Source organism: Gymnogyps californianus, chromosome 1 (genome assembly GCF_018139145.2).
Source record: "Gymnogyps californianus isolate 813 chromosome 1, ASM1813914v2, whole genome shotgun sequence".
NCBI lineage: Eukaryota > Metazoa > Chordata > Aves > Accipitriformes > Cathartidae > Gymnogyps > Gymnogyps californianus.
Genome location: NC_059471.1, coordinates 133,422,022 through 133,444,580, shown reverse-complemented (window position 1 = coordinate 133,444,580; position 22,559 = coordinate 133,422,022). Strand labels below are relative to the sequence as shown.

The window sequence follows — 22,559 nt, the reverse complement described above, 5'->3', positions numbered from 1 at the left end:
CATGGGGAACTGAGTGTGCTCTGAAAGGTTATCCCTGTGTCTACACCACGGTCTGCAGTTACGTTGATTGAATCGAAGAAACCATTGCAGCCTAGTGATACGTTGATGAGGAAAGGAAACTTGCACCAGACAAGCAGACACAGCTGGATTAGAAATGGAATGAGAATGGACTGGTTGGGGATGAGAGGTGTGAAAGGAGCAGCACAGGTCTGACCGGGCAAGGGATCTGGGATGACAAGCCTGAGGAGGAAGGATTTCTCTAAGAATTGTCTGCAAACAGGTGGCCCTAGAGAAACTTTCTGTACCAGTGTAGGCTACTGAAAGACACTAGCCTGAGATGCCTTAAATCCACTAAGACTAAAGAGCCATCTGATCGTAATTGCACACAGTCCCTGTTGACCTGGACATAGTCCTAGTCCTGGTCTTAAGTACTAAGCCTATATGTAGCTCTGAAAATGGGCCTTCCTTGTGGTGCAACAGTCATTTTTATCTATCATGAAGGACTGGAAAGCCAATCTTTGTTTGATGCTCTCTTTCATGACATTGGTTTCCAAAGCCAGCACAAACCTCTGCTAAGCCAGTTCTTATTGTTTCCAGCTTCTGTTAAACACTCCTTTCCTAGGAAAGCCTTTCCTTGTTCCTTTGGTTCTCTTCCGCGTAGGCGGGGTACCTCAGCCCTTTCCTCACTGTCACATCTCTTCTACGGTTTCTTTTTCCCTTAAGGAGGAGATCTCACTGCTTTGCCTGAGGCTTACTGTTAGGCCGGGCTGAATCCGGTAGCCTAACAGAGGGGAGGCTGCCACAGCTCCGTGCCCCCTGACCCAGCTGGTAGCAAGGCTGAGAAAGTATTCCCAGTAGACACACATATATACAATGCATATATACGTGTATACACAGTTGACCACACAGATCAACGCAGACAGACGCGCCCACCACTCACACAAACAGAAACAGCACCACACAAACAGAAACAGCACCAATGGCCTCATCTTCTGTCCCTCTCTGGCTGAACTGGATGGAGGTTCAATAGCGGGAAATATATGTATACGTATACGTACAATGTTGTCCTGGTTTCGACTGGGATAGAGTTAATTTTCTTCTTAGTAGCTGGTACAGTGCTGTGTTTTGGATTTAGTGTGAGAATAATGTTGATAACACGCTGATGTTTTAGTTGTTGCTAAGTAGTGCTTACCCTAAGTTAAGGATTTTTCAGTTTCCCATGCTCTGCTAGCAAGCAGGTGTGCAAGAAGCTGGGAGGGAGCACAGCCAGGACAGCTGACCCAAACTAGCCAAAGGGATATTCCATACCATAGAACGTCATGCTCCGTATATAAACCGGGAGGGGCGGATCGCTGCTTGGGCATCGATCAGTGGGTGATGAGCAATTGCATTGTGCATTACTTGTATTTTTTCGAGTTTTATTTCTCTCTTTTTTTTTTTTATATTCCTTTTCATTACAATTATTATTATTACATTTTTATTATTATTATTGTTAGTATTATATTTTATTTTACTTTAGTTATTAAACTGCTCTTATCTCAACCCACTTTTTTTTCCCGATCCTCCTCCCCAGCCCACTGGGAGGGGGCCGGGGGTGAGCGGCTGCATGGTGCTTAGTTGCTGGCTGGGGTTAAACCACGGCAAATGCGCATCCTTTCCATAGCTGTGCTTAGACACTGAGTCTGCCCAGTAGCTGCCCCTGGATTCCAGTCACCACATCTGCTGGCACCTGGACCTATGAGCCACCAAGTCCTGCAGCCCCACTCCAATTGCTGGTACGTGCACACACATGCACCCCACACATCCCCTTCTCCAATAGGTGTCTGGGACTCCCCTGCTCCCTCCGTTGCGATCTTCCACTGGCTTTGCCATTAGAGATACACACACACCTGGAACCCAGGTCACTTCACTTACTTGCCAGCTACTGTGGCTTCATGTTCACTAGTGATCACACACACTCACATACCCTCCCTTACCCCAGCTGCTGGCATGACGAACACATGGCCACTCTTACCTGTGGCCCTGCTCCATTTTCTGGCACTTAAATTCACTCACTCCGGTCTCTCCCATTGCTGGTACCTGTGGTCTGACTCCAGTTCCTAGCACTTAGACCTCCATACACAAAACACATGTGCACAGAATAGACAGTCCCTCCCTCTGGGAAATACTTAGCAATGGAATTTAGTAAGACATGGATACACTGAGCTAAGCAGGCACAAGGCATAGCCAGACAAGCATACTCACCAGCAACCTGTTTACCTGTGACTGGCCCCTTTTATAACTTTATTCCTCTATTTTCCTACATCTATTCTTCCCCAAATCCAGTAGTTCAGGTTCTGATTTGGAAAGCTCGACCATACCTCCCTTTATCTTGGTACTTTATTGTTTTCCCTTGTTTCCTCTTTAATCTTAAAAGAAAATAGACTGAAAGAATTAGACATTTTGAACTGAAAAACAAAAAGCCTGTCAGTCTAGCTACTCTTCAGAAGGCAGCAACATGTTAGGCAATTCCTGAGAGACACACTAGAGGTCCTGAGTTACATCTTCCAGAAACTTCCTTTTTTCAGAGAGTGTGCAATTATTTTTTATTTCCTGAGAGAGAAAAGTTACTCTGAATAAAAATCTTCATCCTGGAATGAGTAATAAGTTCTAATGCATGTGACTAGAGAAGAATGTGCAGCCCAGCTGCACTGAAATGATTTCTCCTTGTCTCAGAGTTCTTACACAGCATAATCTTAGAATTAATTCCCACACTCTCCTAGCCTGTTTCATTTCCCATCAAGTCTCTGAAATAGTTTCTCCTTCCAGGACTTGAGGTCTGATTACCACTGGAAGAAAAGGTTTTTAACAGGTCCAGCATGACAGACAATAATCAAAATTAAAATCCTGTAGTGTCTCCATGCACAAGACATGTAGGGGTCATTTTAGGACATTCATCAAACCAGCAGTGTCCCATGGAACTGTCTCAACATGACCCATGGAAGTGTCTCAAGGTGTTCCATCCTAGCAGTAAGGTGAAAGGGCAAAATGTCAATAAATTCAGATGGAGAACAAGCAAAATCAAGACAAGACTTCCATGAAAGATAAAAAAGAAGAAGAGATTGTGGGGAGTAAATGCTAAAAATATGCATCAAGGGATAATCTGTGTCAAAACCATAAAAGAATATAAAGGCATATTAAATTTGGTCAAACTCATTTGCTAACTGCTGTATTGACTTCGAAAGCAGCACAAAAATTCAAAGAAAAATGTAAAAGATATGGAAGGTAATTAAAAAAAAAATGTTCTGTGTTGTCTGCAATTCCTTGACAAGTCACTGCAACTGTAATACATCCAGCACAGGGCTCAATCTCGTTGGAGCACAGGTAAGGAATAATCTCTCCTGAAAAAACCTGCAGCGGCAAGAACTGGCAGGGACTGAACAGGAGCCATGGTCAAAATCCTACTTCTCATATGCAGAGTGTCCATGACACTGGAGATCATACAAAACTTTTACACATCATATAGAATATATTTTCTTTCCTGTCTGGGAAGAAGCGATAGCTTCTCAGGTAATTTCTGTTAACTTCTTTTAAAAAAGCAGGATTAAAAAAGTGAGACAGGGAGCATTCACTACCAAAATTTTTGAGATTCACACTGCTCTGAATCCTGGTATGACCCTAGGAACTCAGCCTTAGGCCCAGAGAAAGTACAATATCGCCAGGCTCACAGACAGAACATGCCTTTTCTACAAATATATAAAGGTCAAGGGAAGATATGAATCTCTCTAGAGCTTCAGGCAAATATGGGAGGGGGGATATCAACAAAGTGGGAAGAAAAAAGAAAACCTCAGTAATATTGCTTATCGTTTGGAAGATGCAATATCAGGATTACTGAAGAAGATCATTGAAACTAAATATGTATATTTCATTCAAAGTACTAGTGAGAAAAGAATCAGCTACAATAATGCAAGTTTTTTGAATCATCTTATGTATTCAGAAAAGAATAGAGTGGTATAGGTTAAGACAAGGCTAACTAGGATGTACTTGGCAGACTAGAAAAACCAGACTGTTCATGAGGCTAATGTCTAACCACAGTTTTTGCTTTCAGAAAAAAAGGCTGGCAGAGGTGCTTCGCTTTTTGTAATTAGGAAGTGAATTAGAGCTCCCAGGAAGATTAAACTGCAGGGAATATGCTTCCTTGACTGGAAAACTGAAGAAATTGATGTGATTAAACATGATTTTTGTGCCTCTGCCATCTTGGTCTATCATCTTTGCTTCTGTTTAACATAAGTTTTGAGTCGTGAGGTATCATCTTTCACGTATTAAGAACGTCTCTGCAGAATGAAACAATATATGTTTGCATTTACTGGAATAAACCCTTCTGGAAAGATGGCCCAAGTTACATCCACAGGTGTAAATGAGTCAAAAAATCATTTATAATGCCAATATTCCCAGGTTCATGGCTGACAGATCCAGTTCCCAGACATGCATGATGATGGAATGACAGACAGTACAACATTCAGCCAGCAACTTACCGGTCTGCAAGCAATCCCACATTTTTTTGTCAGGAGCTCAGAACACTGCCTGTCTTGTGGAAAGGCTAAAGCAAAACTTACAGCCACATGAATACTTAGCTTTGCTTTTAATGGCTCACCAAAGAGGGTATCAAAGGTGGACTGTCCCTTCTCTCTTCTCTGCCCAAGATAAAGGAAAAATCAGAACAAGGGGAGGAGCATCAGTCTCTCTAACCTCTGGTCTCCTAACTCACAATGAGCAGTAACACACTGTTCTGGGACAGCTGATGGGCCATGCTGACTGTTTTGCTTGCTCTTTTACTTGGTGAGAGAAAACAGATCCATCTGTAGCACGGCTCTCATCCAGGCAGGGCTGGTGTGAGGTAAAGGACCCTTTTTGGCCACCATCTGTACTTCTTCTCCTCCCTTTCTCTTTTCTCTCTCACTCATGCAGGTGCTGGGTTCGGAAACCGCATCACACAGTGGCCAGAAGAAACCCTTAAGAGAGCTGGAGAGACTGTGGACATCTCCTGCTACCAGAATTATACCACACTTGCCTATATGTTCTGGTACCAGCAGCCTCCAAGAAATGGTCTGAAGTTAGTAGCCAGTACTTCTACATGGATGCAGAACTCTTATGAGGAAGGTTACAGTGAGGCCAAGTTTGAGATAAGCAGAGACAATAATGGTCACTCTGTGATGACCATCAAGAATGTGACATCCAAGGATGCAGCCACGTATTTCTGTGCTGCGAGTGATCACACAGTACAGCAAGGGGGTGAGCACTAAGATAAAATCCCCGCCTTGCCTGAGTGACAGATGGAGTCTCTGAAAAAAGTGAGACAGATTGGAGAGGGGCAGAGGAAGAGCAGAAGAAAGACAAGGAAGAAGTGAGGGAATAGAACCAGGACTTTTTGGAGGGAAGAGGGACAGACAAAGCAGTGCAGCAGCATCTAGTTTCAAAGACAAAAAGCCTTCAGAAATACAAACCCATAGATCAGCATTAAGAATTGAGGCACTGCTGATGTGGTTAGTGAAAGGAAGCAGATACTTCTTAAGATTGGTGCTACAGAAGCACAGCCATGTTCTGGGCCACTAGTTCCCCATGCCACTAGACCCCACCATAGCACCAAGAAAAGAGTGCAAAGCAAGAAGGAGAACTTAAGGTTCTTCCACGTGCTGATGATACACCCAAAGACAGAGGTGCCCAATGAGAGATTGATTGGTGTGGGAGGACAGCCCAGCCTCTGATTACGGACATAGGAGGATGACACCAGTACAAGGCAGGAGGAAACATACACAGGGGACCAGGCATACCTTCCATTATGGAAGGGACAGCCATTTGGCAGCTTTACAAGCAACAGTGTAACCTGCAGCACTTCTATTCACCTGCTCCACACACTGCTTAATTGCAGGATCCCTCTCTTCCTTGCCACAGAAATGCATACAGTTCTGAGCTGGACCAAGGCATCTCTTCACAGCAAAACCTCAGGAGCAGAGAAAGGAAACCACAAAACGCATGACAGAAACTCGTGTTCATTGTAGTCTCACCCTGGACACAGTGGAGGCTCTGAAGAGGCTAAATCTAGTTGCATCCCAGACTTACTCCAGTCCTCCAAAGACTTTTCTGAAAGACTCAACTTCACACACCACTCTTTGCACACCCTGGTAGTCAATATTCTTCTGACTCCAGGAGCTGCTCAGCAATGAGTGTAACACACCATTCCTTGCTCCCAGGGAGCACTCATCTGCTCCTCAGAACACTCTCAGGTCCATGATCTGTTCATATCAGGTCCACTGTTCATATTAGGCTGCAGACATATAGCAGGGAAGCACTGGGAAAGCATTGTCTCTCGCATAGCAGAGACACACTGAGTTCCTTATTCTCTTCAGTCTCTGATCTTTTATGGAGGTATCTTTACACAGGTACGGAACACATTCACTCTGTTGCTGTCTGCAATTATTACTGGTGATCCAAATGCCATGTGAAGGTTTTAGGAAAAGTAATTTATGCTGGAATCATTAAGGAATATAAACACCATGATGGTAACTTTGGGAGTGACTTTTGGGTGATTTTTTTTTAGATTTTTTTTTAATTCTCTTTTAATAAATTACCAGTTCCTGAAAATCATAATGTTACAGTCCTAGCTCAGACTTCTTACATAAACACTGAAAACCAGCTTTATCAGCTCTGGGAACATAACAGAGTAAGGATCCCTTTCTATTTCTCAACTCCTGAGAATTTTTAGTGGGGCAAATGCAATTTTAAGCCTGTGAAAACAAACTTATCAGTAGCCTTCAAAGTTCAGCAGATTAATGAGCTGGCTATTGACTGGTCACAGCTGTGCAATTTCCAGGTGGTAGCAGAAAACCACAGAGATCTCTAGTGATCATTGCCATCTTGAAGTTCTGCAGTCACAGTTCCCTATTCTAGCTCTGAGATACAATTTTCTCCTATGGAGTACTTCTTTTGCCAGCTCGAACTGGCACTGCACAAAAAGCAGCTATTCTAAGAAGTTTCTCATGAAACAGCTACTATCCTCCTTGTTGCACTCCCTGTCCTCATATTTATTCTTCTTCGTCTGCTGCTGTAGAAGGTGGCAGAGGAACTGTAGCTACAGAAACCATAGTCAAAGGTACTTGTTATAGATGCTCAGCAGTGACATCTCAGGCACATCTGTGTCACAGCTGTATATTTGTAATGAACAGCAGTTTGTCAATAATAGCCTACCTGCAGTCTAGAGGTTATACTGGCTACTCAAAAGATAAGATGATGGAAGGAGAGGATGTGTAAAGTCACATCTCTATGCAGATAATGATGCTATACCATGTGATGTGGTCATCCTGCAACTACTGGGAGGGTTTCACAGAATCATAGAACCACAGAATCACAGAATGATTGAGGTTGGAAGGAGCCTCTGAAGGTCATCTTGTCCAAACCCCCTGCTCAAGCAAGGCCACCTAAAGCCAGTGGCCCAGGACTGTGTCTAGATGGCTTTTGAATATCTCTAAGCATGCAGTCTCCACAACCTCCCTAAGCAACCTATTCCAGTGCTCAGTCACCCTCACAGTAAAAAAGTGTTTCCTTGTGTTCAGAAGGAACCTCCTGCTTTTCAGTTTGTGCCCTTTGCCTCTGGTCTTGTCACTGGGCACCACTGAAAAAAGCTCTCTTTGCACCCTCCCTTCAGGTACTTATATACATTAATCAGATCCCTCCTGAGCCTTCTCCCTCTAGGTTAACAGTCCCAGCTCCCTCACCCTCTCTTTCTATGTGAGGCGCTCCAGTCCCTTAGTCACCTTTGTTGAATGCCTTCCAGTATGTCCATGTCTTGTAGTGAAGAGCCCAGAACTGGACACAGTACTCCAGGTGTGGCCTTAACAGTGCTGAATAAAGGGGAAGGATCACCTCCCTTGACCTGCTGGCAATACTTTGTCTAATGCAGCCCAGAATACCATTCGCCTTCTTTGCAGCAAGGGCACATTGCTGGCTCATGTTCAACCTGCTGTCCACCAGGAGCCCCAGGTCCTTTTCCGCCAAGCTGCTTTCCAGCTAGGTCGCCCCCAGCATATATTGGTTCATGGGATTATTCCTCCCCAGGTGCAGGACTTTGCACTCCCCTGAACTTCATGAGGATCCTGTCAGCCCGTTTCTCCAGCCCGTCGAGGTCCCTCTGGATGGCAGCATGACCCTGTGGTGTACCACCCACTCCTCTCAGTTTGGTGTTGTCTGCAAAGTTGCTGAAGGTATACTCTGCCCCATCATCCAGATCATTAATGAAGATGTTAAACAGAAGATGTTTCCCACCACAGCTGCTCTTTCTCAGGCTTCCTGTGAGACAAGAACTGACTCAGAAAAGAAATAACAGGACAGATGATAACTTTGTGTTAATCATCCAGTACAGGTATTAGGTTGGGAGCAGAAGATGAACATTTGGGAAACAATATTGTTCTTTAGTGGAACAACTTGGGCGCAAATCAATGGCATCTAACAAGAAGCTTGAGCAAACACAGGCTGGAAGAGAAGGGAAACAATGGGAAGGAAATAAAGGAAATAAATATACATACATAGGATGGTATAGCATCACTGTCTGCATAGGGATGTGTATTGGGTCTGGCTGGGATGGAGTTAACTTCCCCATAGCAGCCCTCGTAGTGCTGTGCTTTGTATTTGTAGCTAGAAGGGTGTTGATAACAGACCAGTGTTTCGGCTACTGCTGAGCAGTGCTTGCACAGCATCAAGGCTGTCTCTCCAAACCTGCTACCCCCTGCCCCTGGTCCAAAGGCTGGGAGTGGGCAATAGGTTGGGAGAGGACATAGCCAGAACAGTTGACCCAAGCTGACCAAAGGGATATTCCATACCATATAATGTCATGCTCAGCAATAAAAAGCTAGGAGAAAGGAGGAGGAGAAGGGACATTCGTTATTAAGGCATTTGTCTTCTGGAGCAACCGCTATGTGTACTGAGGCCCTACTTTCCAGGACATGGCTGAACATCGCCTGTGGATGAGAAGTAGACAATAAATCTTTTTGTTTTCCTTTGCTTCTGCATCTGACCTTTGCTTTTTCTTTATTAAACTGCCTTTGTCTTGACCCACGAGTTCCTTTTCATCTTATTTTCTCCCCCACCATCCTACTGAGGAGGGGGAGTGATAGAGGGGTTTGGTGGGCACCTGGCAGCCAGCCAAGGTCAACCCACCACAGGGTGTGATTTTACACATCCTCTCCTTCTATCACCTTATCTTTTCAGTACAGAGTTATGCCCTGAAAGGGGGCTGTTGCTTAATTTTAGAGATTCATGGTCAAAAGTACTGAATGTTTATGAAAAGAACTTCCTAGTGTCCCTAAAACAAATCTGTAAAGCTCAGGGCGCCTCTGTAGTTCTGTCTGCTTCTTTGTAGCTGCTGCTTCTGTAAATTCTAAAGAAGAATCCAGGACTGATGTAAGTGATATGATCACTACTTTCCTGTGAAATTCCCCCACTAAAATGATACCATTGTTAGAAAATATGGCCCTAAATGTCTCCTGCTTGCATATTCTTGCCTTTCCTTGTTGTCTGAGTTTTACACAGCTTGGCCCATGAAGCCTCCTATGAGAGACATGGAAATAAAAATCAAGGAACTGTCTTTCCTCTCTTCTCTCCCTCTCACTCATTTGAATTCATGGCCTACAAGGCCTTTCCTTTTGACAGGTTACAGATAAACAAAGTGGGACAAGACTAGTCTCTGCTGGCATGTCCTGGAAATTGCCTTATGAACATGCTCTGAGGAGACGTTAGCACCACATAGAAACACTCCTTCAAAATTAATACAGAGATTATTTGCTTGTTTTTAAATGAAAGACAGCATATGGGAGACAGTCTGTTAGTGACAGTAAGGACACTAATGGAGCTGTAGACTGGAGAGGGAGACAGAATAATATTAAATGAATTTTAGTAGAATGGTAGAATTGTAGTAGAATGGTAGTAGAATTTAGACCCTGAATAAACAGTGCTGAGATCAGAGGCAGACTAAGACCAAGGCAGGCAAATAATATCCCACTACTAGTCTTATTATTTAGGCAGAGCCAGACAAATAAAATCCTAAATGTATTTTTAAAAAGAATTCAGTCTAAACAAAGACAAATGTCTGCAGTCATTCCCATAATTAGTGACTCAAGCACACAGTTTTGCTGTTGTAGAAGAGAGGGTACTGTAGGGGCAGTACACCTGAGGCAGGGACACCTGAGATCACCTGTCCAATATCTTGCCTTCTGTATTCCTATGTCTTGGTCCTAAATGTTTCAGCTTAGTCTATGTTTCTCATTCCCTTCCCTGGGACACTAACAGCTGTTCCCAGCTGAACAGGCTGTATCAGAAATTATGGGTTCTTCTGTGATGTCTGAAAACAAGAGAAAATAATTTGTGATTTTCCTAGTAGAATTACCTTGTTTTGAAGGACTGTGTCCTGTACAATTATTTTATTATATCAAGACAGACTGAAGTGAAACCATTAAAGAGTAATATGAACAACGTGTTTACTGCAGCTACTTGGTCATGTTGCTGACTATGTGTTGACCTTTTATGTGAGAAGACTAGTCCAGGATGGGCTGCATATGCCCCAAACCTAAACTGGTTTGTTCATGTGCCTGTCCTTCCCTGTGTTGCCTCAGTGTGTGCTGGTACACATAGTCTCACTGGCACAGATCTTTCCCTCTTGGGAGTTACATCATACCTGGACAAACTTATGGGGGAAAAAATACAGTTTTGCATCTCCATTTAGTTATGTGTAAGGGAGATATAAAAGTATCCTGTTACCTGTCACCGCCAGTCCCCACCCCCTTCAGACAGTCTCCAAAATGAAGTCACGCTCTTACTCCTAGATGAAGCCTTTTCATAGTCAGGGTCACAGGCACCTGGGAGAAGCTTGTACTTCTGCTTCCTGTAACAGGGCAGTCAGAGGAATACAAACTTAAGAGCTCAGCATCCTACTTCCCTCCCTTTCAGCACAACTGTGACAAGTGCAGCACAGACCAAAGAGGATATTCACAATCAGGCCAGGCTACGAACAGAAACACCAGTCTGTAGTAAGCAAATCGCTCTCAATGCAAACCAGTTACTGTAGGCTTGAGGTCTGTTTATCATCCTGGGGCAGAAGAAAAAAAGAGTGGGAAGGAAAGCAGCATGAACACTGCCATGAAGTTACCAAGTGAAAAATAACTATATTTAAAACCAGCTATTAAAAGAAAAAAAATATTACTTTTTTCTCTATAGGAAAAAAATGTCAGGATTATAAATTCAGGGATAATGAATACACTAAGAGGTAATCGAACTATCATACAGAAACAGCAATTGCAGAGGAAGGATGTGGCCTGTGGTTCCCATGGCAATCTTTCATGGTGACTGGGTGACAAAATGGGAGGGTGGAGCCATGGGTGGGATTGTTTTTGTATGAGGTTGTATCGTTGTGGGGACAGGGGATCCACAATGATACATTCCCCAGGAGGCCTTTACAAAAACCCATATGTGCATAAACCTTGTGGGAGAGTGTGTTAAGACAGCTACAAAGAATTCTGCAGCACAGCAGGCATGTTCTGTCTTGGTTTTTCTTGACCGACCTAGTATGCTAGGACTTACTTTCATCAGCTGAGAACTGAGCCTGCCCTCTCTGGAAAACAAGCCAGGAGATCTGAGACATTGAAATAATTTTCAGCAAACCAGATTGACTGCAGATGCACCTAAAACCTATCAGAGTATGTGAAGCAGATAATTAATATTTTTTTTCTGATGCAATAATGTTGCACAGAACCACAAAATGGTTCTTTATTAATGTGATAAAAGTGTTAGAAAAATAATTCTGACATGTAGCAGGTATCTCTCAGAGGCAGTATATAAAATGTGTTGGAGTTTTCTCTCTTAAATAAGCCTCCTGTGTCCAGAGTGACTCATGCCTGTGAGCGCAAAGGTTTTCTCTAATCCTTCTCCACTCTGTCTCACTGCAGTTCTTCCTAATGGATATCAAGAGTTTGTTCGAGACTAGCCAACTGATTCTGCTGGACTCTCCTTGTGTGGATTACTTTTAACCTATCAGAAAATTGAATGGGATCCTGAAAGACTATTCAAGATGGCTGGTCTGCCATTGAAGTGAAAACAAATGGATTTGTTTTAGTTCAATGCCACAAAGGTGAACCACCTATATGAAAAGGCATGTGACTATGGCAACCACAAAGCAAGTATCATTTGATTATTAACTCCACAAGTTACAGAAAGGAAGGCTTCACAACACTTAGAGTACAAGACTGACAGTAAGGAAGCTCTAGTTGTAGAGGAATTACATTTCTAGACAGTGACAGCCTCTACCACTTTGGGTATGTCTGCATGGTTTCTACTTCTGCAAAATGAGAATAGCAGGTAATATCAATGAGATAACGCAGATATTAGAGAAAGGTTGTAAAACAACTTGAGGTGAAATGTAGACAATAAAAATAAATATCAAAAAACTCTGGGAAATGCTTTTCTAAATGCTACAGATTATACAATGGGATTTCAAGCTGGTTTTCTGCCAAAGCCCTTCAGACAGAGATTGAGGGATCTTTGGGATTCCAGACACAGTAAACATTGCTTAAGCTTCTCCTTGCTAAAGTCAACTGCAGTGCATCCCTTTTCTTAGCTTATGATACAACACTTTGTCACTGTGACCACCAATAACATCATTTTCGGCGATGGCACAAAACTTACAGTAATGGGTAAGAAATTTTTGTTTTCTCTTTTAAATCACTTCAAATCCCAGGTCTTCTCTTTAGAGAACTTCACGTCAACCTTATTCTCCCTTTCATTATTAAATTGGTGTTTTCCTGATGTGCTAGTAACCCAGTCTACTTTGGAGAATAGACTAAGTTTAGTACTCTAGGTAGGGACACACATTTCACTTTGGAGGACTGAATGAATGCATTTTCAGTGAATAAAAAGTTGTCCATAGAAAGAATTAGTATGAGGAATGGGTTAAAAAATATGTGCATATCATAAGTATATTGTCTTAATAAGTTGACATCTGCAAAAATCACTATTCCCCAAAAGTATAACTATTCTCCATAATGCTACTTCTCCCAGGGCTACAGGTGATTAAGGACAAGCCAATGAAAGGCTATCTGGAAAGAACTGAGTTACAGTTACACTTTGGACAGGTCTAGAAAACAAAATCAAGACTCTACAAACTTAAATTACTTTGGATCTTTTTGGGGTAAACTAAAGCATGTGTTATCTCAGATAACTGGGAAAGACAAGTGTACTAGCATTTTTAGTTAACAAAACAGAAGCCACAGATAAATACTCAACTTTATCATAAGCAATACTAACAGCTCTTTGCAGCTGTTTAGTTCCTTGTTGTTCTAGAAAACAACTCTCCACAGCACAGCAAGTTTCTTTCCACAAAACAGGCTTGTCAGGATGGTGATAAAAAGATCATTTAGGACAATGATCTTACTATTTCAGAATAGATGCTAAAAAGCCACTGAAAACCACAGAAACAGAACATGTGGTTCATTTCAAATAAAAGTATCTCTCAGGGAATGTTTCTCTCTGGGCCATACTTCTGGATTTGGACTCTCTCCAAATCCAGAGGAAAACAAGGCTGCTTCTAAGGCTGTGATAAATGATGGTGATCTTGTCTTCTCATTGTATTGCTCCTGGAGTCAGAAAAATTGATGCCTCAAGCTTTTGTACCACACCATTACACTGCAGAATAAAATGATTACAAGTGATAAAATTCAATCTCCATAGGAAAAATTCAGTGATCAGCACGTTTTTTGAAATCCAGTGTGAATCTGAGGTGCCTGAGCTGATGAAAATCAGTACTGATCCCTCATTGACCGTAGTCAATTATGCAGCTAATTTTAATAATCACAGCTAAGAGAACAGAGAGAATAAAAGCAGAGACTTCCTTCCAGGGAAGGAGAAAGGTCCTTCCAGGGAAGGAGAAAGGGAAGGATGTTTAGGAACTGCTACAATATTCATGATGTTGAAAGGAAATGAGGAAATTAAGGAAACAAGGCTGTTTAGTTGAAAATAAGCAAAGAAAATTACTCTGTCTGCATATGGGAAAAATTTTCTAAGAGTACACCTAGATAAATAGATAAACGTCCTCTAAAGAAATGGTGAAAGCTGCAACGACTGATTCACCTAAGCCTGAAGCAAAAGGGCTCTGGAAAAGGTATTTCTGAGACTGAACTCACCTTGTTAGACACACAGATGTGGTGCTGTTCCCTTACAGACCTTTCTTTTTTTTTAGGGGACCATAAATTAATGTTCTTTGTGTTTCCTCTTTTGTTGGTACTGCATGAGGGGAGGGTTAGTCCACAGGTTTGGCTCAGAGGACTGAGAGTAGAGGAGAGGTTTTCCTGCAGCTGCAAAACAGTGTGAATAATGAAAGACTATACTTTGGCAGTGGGACAAAACTCACAGTCCTAGGTAAGACACAAGTCAGATCTCCGTGATATATGTCATACTGGTTTAGGGGACAAGACCATTCTTAATTAACAGCAGAATCATGATCATTTTTCATACAGCCATGAGGACAGGATTAATGCTTTATTGGTTGCTTATTAAAATGAGATGTGCTAATATGAAAGTGTAGGATTTGCAGGCATGAATTTTGAGATCCTTGTGTCTGTTGCCTTTGTCTTCCCTTTCTGGGAACTTCATGGAGAAAACAAGAAATAATTCTGTTTCCTCCCATTCTCCAAGAAAACATTATAGAGGTTGGGAATGAAAGATCATTCTCTGGTCTGCAAGTTTTTGCAGTTCATCTGTGTAACAATCAAAAGCAACATTTCAGAGGCAGAGTCTGGATTCTTGTGTCTGCTGAATCAGGCAGGGAAATAGTAGTCTTGCTGGTACTTTGCTCCCCTCTCCATAGATGGTGGGCAGGCTGCCTAAAGTTGCTTTGGGACACTGGCTTCCTCTAACAGTCCTTTTCACAACTTCTAATTCTCAAAAAGGACTATATTCTTTTTCTCTCAGTGAGCTTTTCTCCTCTATTCTTTCCTCTTTTTCCCCATTTGCTTTCTCTGCCTCCTCTCCTCCCAGGAAAGAATTTAACATCACCTATATCAAGACATTTTGGAATCACAGGGCAAAATAACCTTTTCCATCTGCTACTGCCACATCTGATAGCAAATTGTAGAAATACACACTGGTGCCTGCTCCTTTAAACAGCACTGTTTTAAGGAACTAAGTGGCTGGCAAGAAGAGCATAATGACCCTGCGGGTTATAGTCTGATTGTGTACAGCTGTGCTTTTTAACTGCACTACTTACCTTTGGAGTTGGCACTGTGCTCCGAGTTATAGGTAAGTAGCTGTGATTAACCCAAGTGCTCAATGTGGAGGACACTTGAAAATTTCTCTTGCATTAATGATATGTAGCATATACACAGATGATTTTAAAATGAGAGCAGGAGTGAAAGATAACAAGAAATCATGAAACTGACCTTGCTGTGATGGGAATGGAAGAACTGTGGTACTTTTTCTATTAGGTGGGTGAAGAATGTGTGACAGGGAATGCATGAGTTTATGCATGGAAGTGATTAAGCATTGTGCCAGTGTCGCCATGAACACTGTGGAAGATCAGAACAGAATGGGCTTTTTTCTGATAGTCTCTACTCTTGCTTGTACCAAAAGATAATACTTTTTTCTGATAGTCTCTACTCTTACTTGTACCAGTCTCCTTATTCCATTTCAAGCATGCTCTGGCTTTCTTTGTCTTGCCAGTAGTTTTATGATTCTTTCTGTCTGCCTTTTTCACCTGCCTTCCTCTTTGTCTTTTTTTGTTTTAGTCTGTTAAATCTCTCTCATTTTTCTTTTGTGTCCTCCCTATCTGTTTCCATGTCTTCACTCATTAGCCATTTAGGCTATGAGCCAATGAACTTATGTCAGAGGTACTTTTAGGATAGGAAAAAAATTTATAGCCAAGTACTAGAAGGGAGCAGTAAAAGCGATCAACCTCTCCTCATACCCACTGGAAGGAAAGCAGAGCAGTGCCAAACCTTCTCGGGAGTTATCTCTATTACTATCTAGTTACCTCTTCTGAAGTCTGTACAAGTTCACACGTTTTCACAGAAGCACCCCAGGGATCTTTGTAGAGTAAGCACTGACAATCATGATTAAGGCTAACAGCTGAAAGCAAACACTAGGTCTTAGGGGTCAAGATCTATGCAAGATAGAAGTTTCTGCTAATTCTCTCCACTCTAGAAAGGAGGGAGTGATCAGGAAGAACATCTACAATTTATAGTGCCTTCACACCGAAAAAAAAGTAAGTTTTCTCTTTGGCTCCATAGTTCTCTCTGTATTTCTGTTTCCATGTGTACCCTGCAGACCTGGTGGGTTTATCATGCCAGATGAGTAAAAAAGGCACGCTAATAAAGTATATGAAAAAAAAAGGCAGCTTTTAGTGTCACTGCCTAGCTTCTGAGTAACATCTCATTGTTGCCTTGTACATCCTTTTGACTGTAGAAGTCTGTTGTGTTTAGTCTTATATGCAGGTATTAAACACTTTAGGACAGGGGACAAATTGTAGTTTGTGAGTGTATCGAATCTTGCATCATTTTGGGAAGATGTGTAGTCTAGGATGAGGGTTTCTCATACCTAGGATAACCTAAATAATAAATACCATGAAGAGATATTTCATAGTCTTAAAAAAGGATGGCAAGTTGAGACCTAAAGCAAAACTTGTCCCAGGCAAATTCAGGTTACCTACCTAAAGTGTTCTTCACTTCAGACAGTGAGAAAGATTAGCTCCTTCCTTTCAAGTCACCTCTTAGATGGGGAGGTCCAAGTATAATGATAATCCAGGTATAATCACATGGCAGTATAATTCTGAACACTGCAATAACCATCATGTCTTACTACATCTCCAGGAATGTAACACAGTCAGTTAAAGATGCTTGTGCCTTATAACACAGACTCTTATCTATTAGTACGATATTACAAATATAGGTCTTATAGCACTACTGGGTACTTTTCTGCCTACCTATTTGCTCAGCTTCTTTTCAGCTTTCCTATTCTTCTGACAGAGACAATACTAGAATTTCAAACACTCATGCATTTCTGTAGCCAGACCTTTTATTCTTCTGTGTAATGAGTGAAGACAAATGCTTTCAGTTCCCTGGTGTCTGCCTATCTAATAGATGTTAATCGTCTAATAGACAGTTGTTAAAAGGCCAGATATATCAGGAGTCTCACAGCACAAATACAGTACAATTTTAAGGGGTTTCTGACTGAGGACAATAACGGAGGCTCTGGGCCATATTGCTTTCCATTTCAGGGAAGAACGATGAAATCATACCTCCAGCTGTGGCTATCTTTTCCCCATCAAAGCAAGAGATCCAACAGAAGGGCAAGGCCACACTGGTATGCCTGGCCTCTGGTTTCTACCCTGACCACCTGAATCTGGTCTGGAAGGTGAATGGTGCTAAGAGGACAGAAGGGGTGGGGACAGATGAGTTTTCCACAGGGAATGGGAGTACCTACTCATTGACCAGCCGACTGAGGATCTCAGGCCAGGAATGGTTCAACCCTTTGAACCGTTTTGAGTGTGTTGCCAATTTTTTTAAGAATGGAACACTGGAATCGATACACAAATTAATCTACGGTGATGCTGGTGAGTAAAAAATGTATATCACCATGCTGTACAAACTAGAAAGGGTGTGGGTTATGATGTGAAACACATCTATATGCAACTTCTATACAAGGTGTTGTTATGGCACAAATATGTATGTAAATATGTAGGTATTTCCATATGTCTCTTCATATTCCTGGGCCTCTGTATCTACATTACCATTATACATCTGTAGTTTTTCAAAGGTTTCTTCAGATTTTCACTGAGAAATCTCTGTAGTACAGTAAAATGCATAGTATAATAAAATATACAGTATAGTAAAATGAATCAGGCAGTATATTGTAAACTGAAACTTCTAAAATTTTGTTCTGTTTGCATTGAAGAGAAACGTGACTTTCAGTTCATTTTTGTCTTTCAGGTTGTGCACTCACAGAAGGTATGTGTGTCTTCGAACAGGGAAATATCTGTATGTATTTTAATTCCAGTTTTACTGACACTAAGTCTTCAGGAGGGTTGTATGTGCATGCTGTATGTAGCTGTGTTTTGGTTTTTTAGCTGTTCTTTATGATTCCCTTTCGAAATAACAGAAGAAATTGTGGCACCTTCCTATAGAGTGTAACTTGCTCTTTTTATCATCTCCTCCAGTCCTTAACACTGCCTTCTGTTGGGAAGCTGCTTGGTCAGCCATGAAAGAAAAAATTCATACTTAGCCAAGTGATTACAACATCAAGATTCAGAATTCAAAATTCTGAATATTTCTCTGTATCAAATTCAGAATACTTCTCATTACAAGTCATATTCCCCTCCAAACTGCGAGGATATCCTTATTAAAAATCATGTTTCTTTCCTCTATGTGTACATATGTATACGCTCTTGTTTTTCACCAACTTCTTTAATGCTTCAGGAATCTTAAGGCTGAACCAAGATCAGGCTGGCATCTCAATACTACTGCAATTCCTTAAGAGAGCAAAATCTACAAGAATAAGAGTTCTAGATACCATGTTATTCTGGGCTATGTAAAACTTCCCTGATATGTCAGCAGCACTCACAAGGCCACTGACAATAACAAGTGAAAAAAATTCGTATCTTTTGATTCAGCTTAATTTGAGTTCCTAAGAGGGGATTCACATGAACAGCCTAGTTTTTCAGTAGGTGTGGCAACACAATGGTTAAACATTCCCAATCAGGATATACTTTCTTAGCATAAAGACAATCTCTGTCTTTCCTAGACTCGCTTTGTCTTTTGGTTCTTTGAATCGCAGTGTTCTTTCCCATCCCCTGCTATCTTGTGTCAATAGAGCCATTAATTTGGGTCTAGTTCCTTTGTGTTGCTTAGCTAAAGATTTCAAGGGTTCTTATTTGATTAAAGCTACATTAGATCTAGTCTCTCGTGATGATGATAATTCAATACACAAATGATGTTTGATTTGCAGAGTCCTACCTGCGGTATGGAAATTCTCTGAAGCTCACTTACCTCATTCTCTGTGGCAAAGCCTTGCTCTATGCAGTTTTGGTGAGCAGTCTGGTGTGGACAGCCAAGGTAGGTTAGTGTGCCACTTGAAGGTTGAGCTTACTCACTAGTACAAGAATCAGTGAGTACAGACTAAATCTCTTCTCAGCTGTGGGGTTGTTCTCTACGTGCTCTGCCAGGCTTCGTGCAGGCTAGTTTGAAAAATCACAAGTGATGAGTTTTCTATTATTGTTTTTCCAGAACTCAAATAAATCAATGCTATCTAGCAGAGAAATTCCTTCTCAAAATACTCTTCAAACACATGGAAAAAGATGAGAATTAAGGACAACTTCTCCAGAATGTAAAGAAGGGAAATATCAGATATATCATACTCTTCTGTAAGCATTGAAAAGGGACTCATACCTGCAGTGAAAGTAATAAGCAGGGGTTTTGAGCAGATATGTGGGATAAATCTGAACAAAGAGTTACAAAGATCTATAAAGAACAATAGAATAAATCTGAACAAATGGGAAAAGTTTAACTAACTACCAGGAAATACTTTTTATCAGTAAGTTTCTCATATGGCTGAAAGATATTCCCAGTGACAGTAGTGGAAGCCTCAGCACTTGTTCCTTTAAAAGCAGGACTGCAAGATGTATTTGAAAAGTGACCTGGTAGAGTTGAGGGTGAGTATGAACACAATCTCAATTATGTTTTCGTGTCCTTTTTCAAGGATACTAGAGGGAGTAGGTTTGTACTTTACTGGATCACAATCATAGAATCACAGAATGGTTTGAGTGAGAAAGGAGCCTTAAAGATCATCTGGTCCAACACCCCTGCCATAAGCAGGGACATCTTTCACTAGATCAGGTTGCTCAAAGGCCCATCCAACTTGGCTTTGAACACTTCCAATTATGGTGCATCCACAACTTCTCTGGGCAGCCTGTCCCAGTGTCTTCACCACGCTCATCATAACAAATTTCTTCCTTATATCTAATCTAAAGCTACCCTGTATCAGTTTAAAACCATTGCCCCTAGTCCTGTCACTACAGGCTTTGGTAAAAAGTCTCTGTCTTTCTTATAAGCCCCCTTGTATATTGAAAGGCTGCAAGAAGGTCTCCCCAGAGGCTTCTCTTCTCCAGGCTGAACAACCCCAACTCTCTCAGCCTTTCTTCATAGGAGAGGTGTTCCACCCCTCTGATCATTTTTGTGGCCCTCTTCCAGACCCACTCTAACATATCCATGTCCTTCTTGTGCTGGGGGCCCCCAGAACTGGATGCAGTACTCCAGGTGGGGTCACATAAGAGCAGTGTAGAGGGCCAGAATCACCTCCCTCAACCTGTTGTCCATGCTTCTTTTGATGCAGCCCAGGATATAACTGGCTGTCTGGGCTGCACAAGTGCACATGGCCGGCTGACATACAATTTTTCATCCACCAGTATCCCCAAGTCCTTCTCCACAGGGCTGCTTTCAAGCCATTCATCCCCCAGTCTGTACTGATCCTGGTAATTGCCCCGACCCAGGTGCAGGACCTCGCACTTGGCCTTGTTGAACTTTATGATGTTCACATGGGCCCACTCCTCAAGCCTGTCCAGGTCCCTCTGGATGGCATCCCTTCCCTCAAGCACATCAACTGCACCACTCAGCTAGGTGTCATCCGCAAACTTGATGAGGGTGCACTCAATCCCACTATAAGTGACACATTGATGAAGGTACTAAATGGCATCGATCCCAGTATGGACCCTTGAGGGAAACCACTCATTACTGGTTTCCACTTGGACACTGAGCCATTGACTGTAACTCTTTGGGCACGATCATCCAGCCAATTCCTTACCCATGGAACAGTCCATCCATTAAACCCATATCTCTCCAGTTTAGTGGCAAGAATGTTGTGGGGGACCATATCAAAGGCCTTACAGAAGTCCAGGTAGATGACATCTGTAGCTCTTCCCTTGTCCACTGACACAGTCACTCCATTATAGAAGGCCACGAGATTAGTCATTTAACACACAAAGTTGTGCGTAAAGATATTAGTTGAGTATTTAAGTAAATAATTTGTACAGTTTAAGACACTTTCTTGGTACAAAAAGGGGAGAAACATGGAGATACAACATGGTCATTTGTGTTAATGCTCTCAGGAGACACAACAATTGGGACACTGATAAATATGGTCCATTATTTCTTGGATTATTATATTTGTTCCTTTTGCTTGGTTTTTTTATTTGTTTGTTCTGTTTTGTTTTCAATTAGGCTGGAGACAAGTTGTATAGAGAATAAATGAAGAGTCTTCTTCATCACATCAGCAGGAACACAGCAAATTATACTTTCTACCTTTCCATAGCAAAGGATCTATGCTTCTAAGAACTTCTGAATATTATTTCTTGGTGATTCTCTGTCCCCCTCCTGTTCTTTCCACTTTGTTGTAATCACTGCTGGGTTTTCCCTGTACTTCCGTATCATATTGTATCATATTGCATTGTATTGTATCATATCGTATCATATCGTATAGTATCATATCTTCACAACTAACACCTTCTTAATGCTCAGAAGCGGAGAACCCAGCTCCTTGACTTAGGAATAAAGTTTTAGCTTCTTTTCCATTCAAGAAGCATGAGTTGTTGTTTTTTAATTTGGTCTTTTGTAGCAATAATGTCCTACCACACAACTTCCAGTGATGTGTAGTTATCATAAGGAACTCGCATTAAAGAACATTCACTGACAATCCTTATAGGAATAGCTTATCTGTTATGAGAACAGTAGAAGGCTTATCCAGTACTTACACTCTGAACCAACAACTGGAGTGAGGCTGCAGGCTTCAGAGGCTTGCACTCTCCAGTACCAGTGACTGGGAGAGTGAGCATCCAGGGCCAGCTAGCAAACAGACTTCATGTCTAAGGCTACTTTCTGGGAGATCCATAGTGTATAAGTGTGGGTCCCATTGTGCGTGTGGGTGTGTTAGGTAACTGGAGAACCAGGGAGTTCAAGGCCAGTTGCTGCGTAGACCAAGTGTCTAAGGCCAGTTACTGGGATCCAGCATGTGTGTCTATGTATGTGTGTGCGTGCACACGTGTGCAAAGGAGTGCATGAGGGTTTGTATCTGTGAGTGAGGGGGTCTGTATCAGGAAGTGGCATGGGGCTGCAGGCCTCAGGGCTCATACATCCAGGTGCCAGTGCGTGAGGATACCAAGGATCCAGGGCCAGCTGCTGGATAGCCTGAGTGTCTACGCCAGCTACTGGAGGGGTCCACACTGTGGTTATGTACATGTTTCCTGCTAACAGACCTTCATCCTCATCAGCCAGAGAGGGACACAGGATGGAGGTCTGTTAGTGCCATCTGTGTTTGCATGAGTGTTTCTGTCTGTATAGATCTGTGTGGCTGGCTACGTGTATACATATATTGGTATTGTGTATGTGTTTGTATGCCTATTGGGAATACACGCTCAGCCTTGCTAGTGGGTGGACCTAGGGAAAGGGAGCTGCAGCAGCCTCACCACTAGTGGGCTATTGGATTCAGTAACCCCAAATAAAACA

General features: G+C 42.0%; 1 pseudogene and 1 gene segment (V, D, J or C); both read left to right on the top strand.

The window, feature by feature from the left end:
• The window catches only part of LOC127029747 (trypsin II-P29-like), a 2,589-nt pseudogene extending 2,494 nt beyond the window's left edge, over positions 1-95 (top strand).
• The window catches only part of LOC127029744 (T-cell receptor beta-2 chain C region-like), a 42,565-nt gene extending 20,932 nt beyond the window's left edge, over positions 1-21,633 (top strand). Inside the window, 5 exon segments of the C gene segment in view lie at positions 12,667-12,713; positions 17,285-17,620; positions 17,997-18,014; positions 19,012-19,118; positions 21,279-21,633. Coding sequence covers positions 12,667-12,713; positions 17,285-17,620; positions 17,997-18,014; positions 19,012-19,118; positions 21,279-21,305 — 535 coding nt within the window.
• The last annotated feature ends 926 nt before the right edge of the window (positions 21,634-22,559 follow it).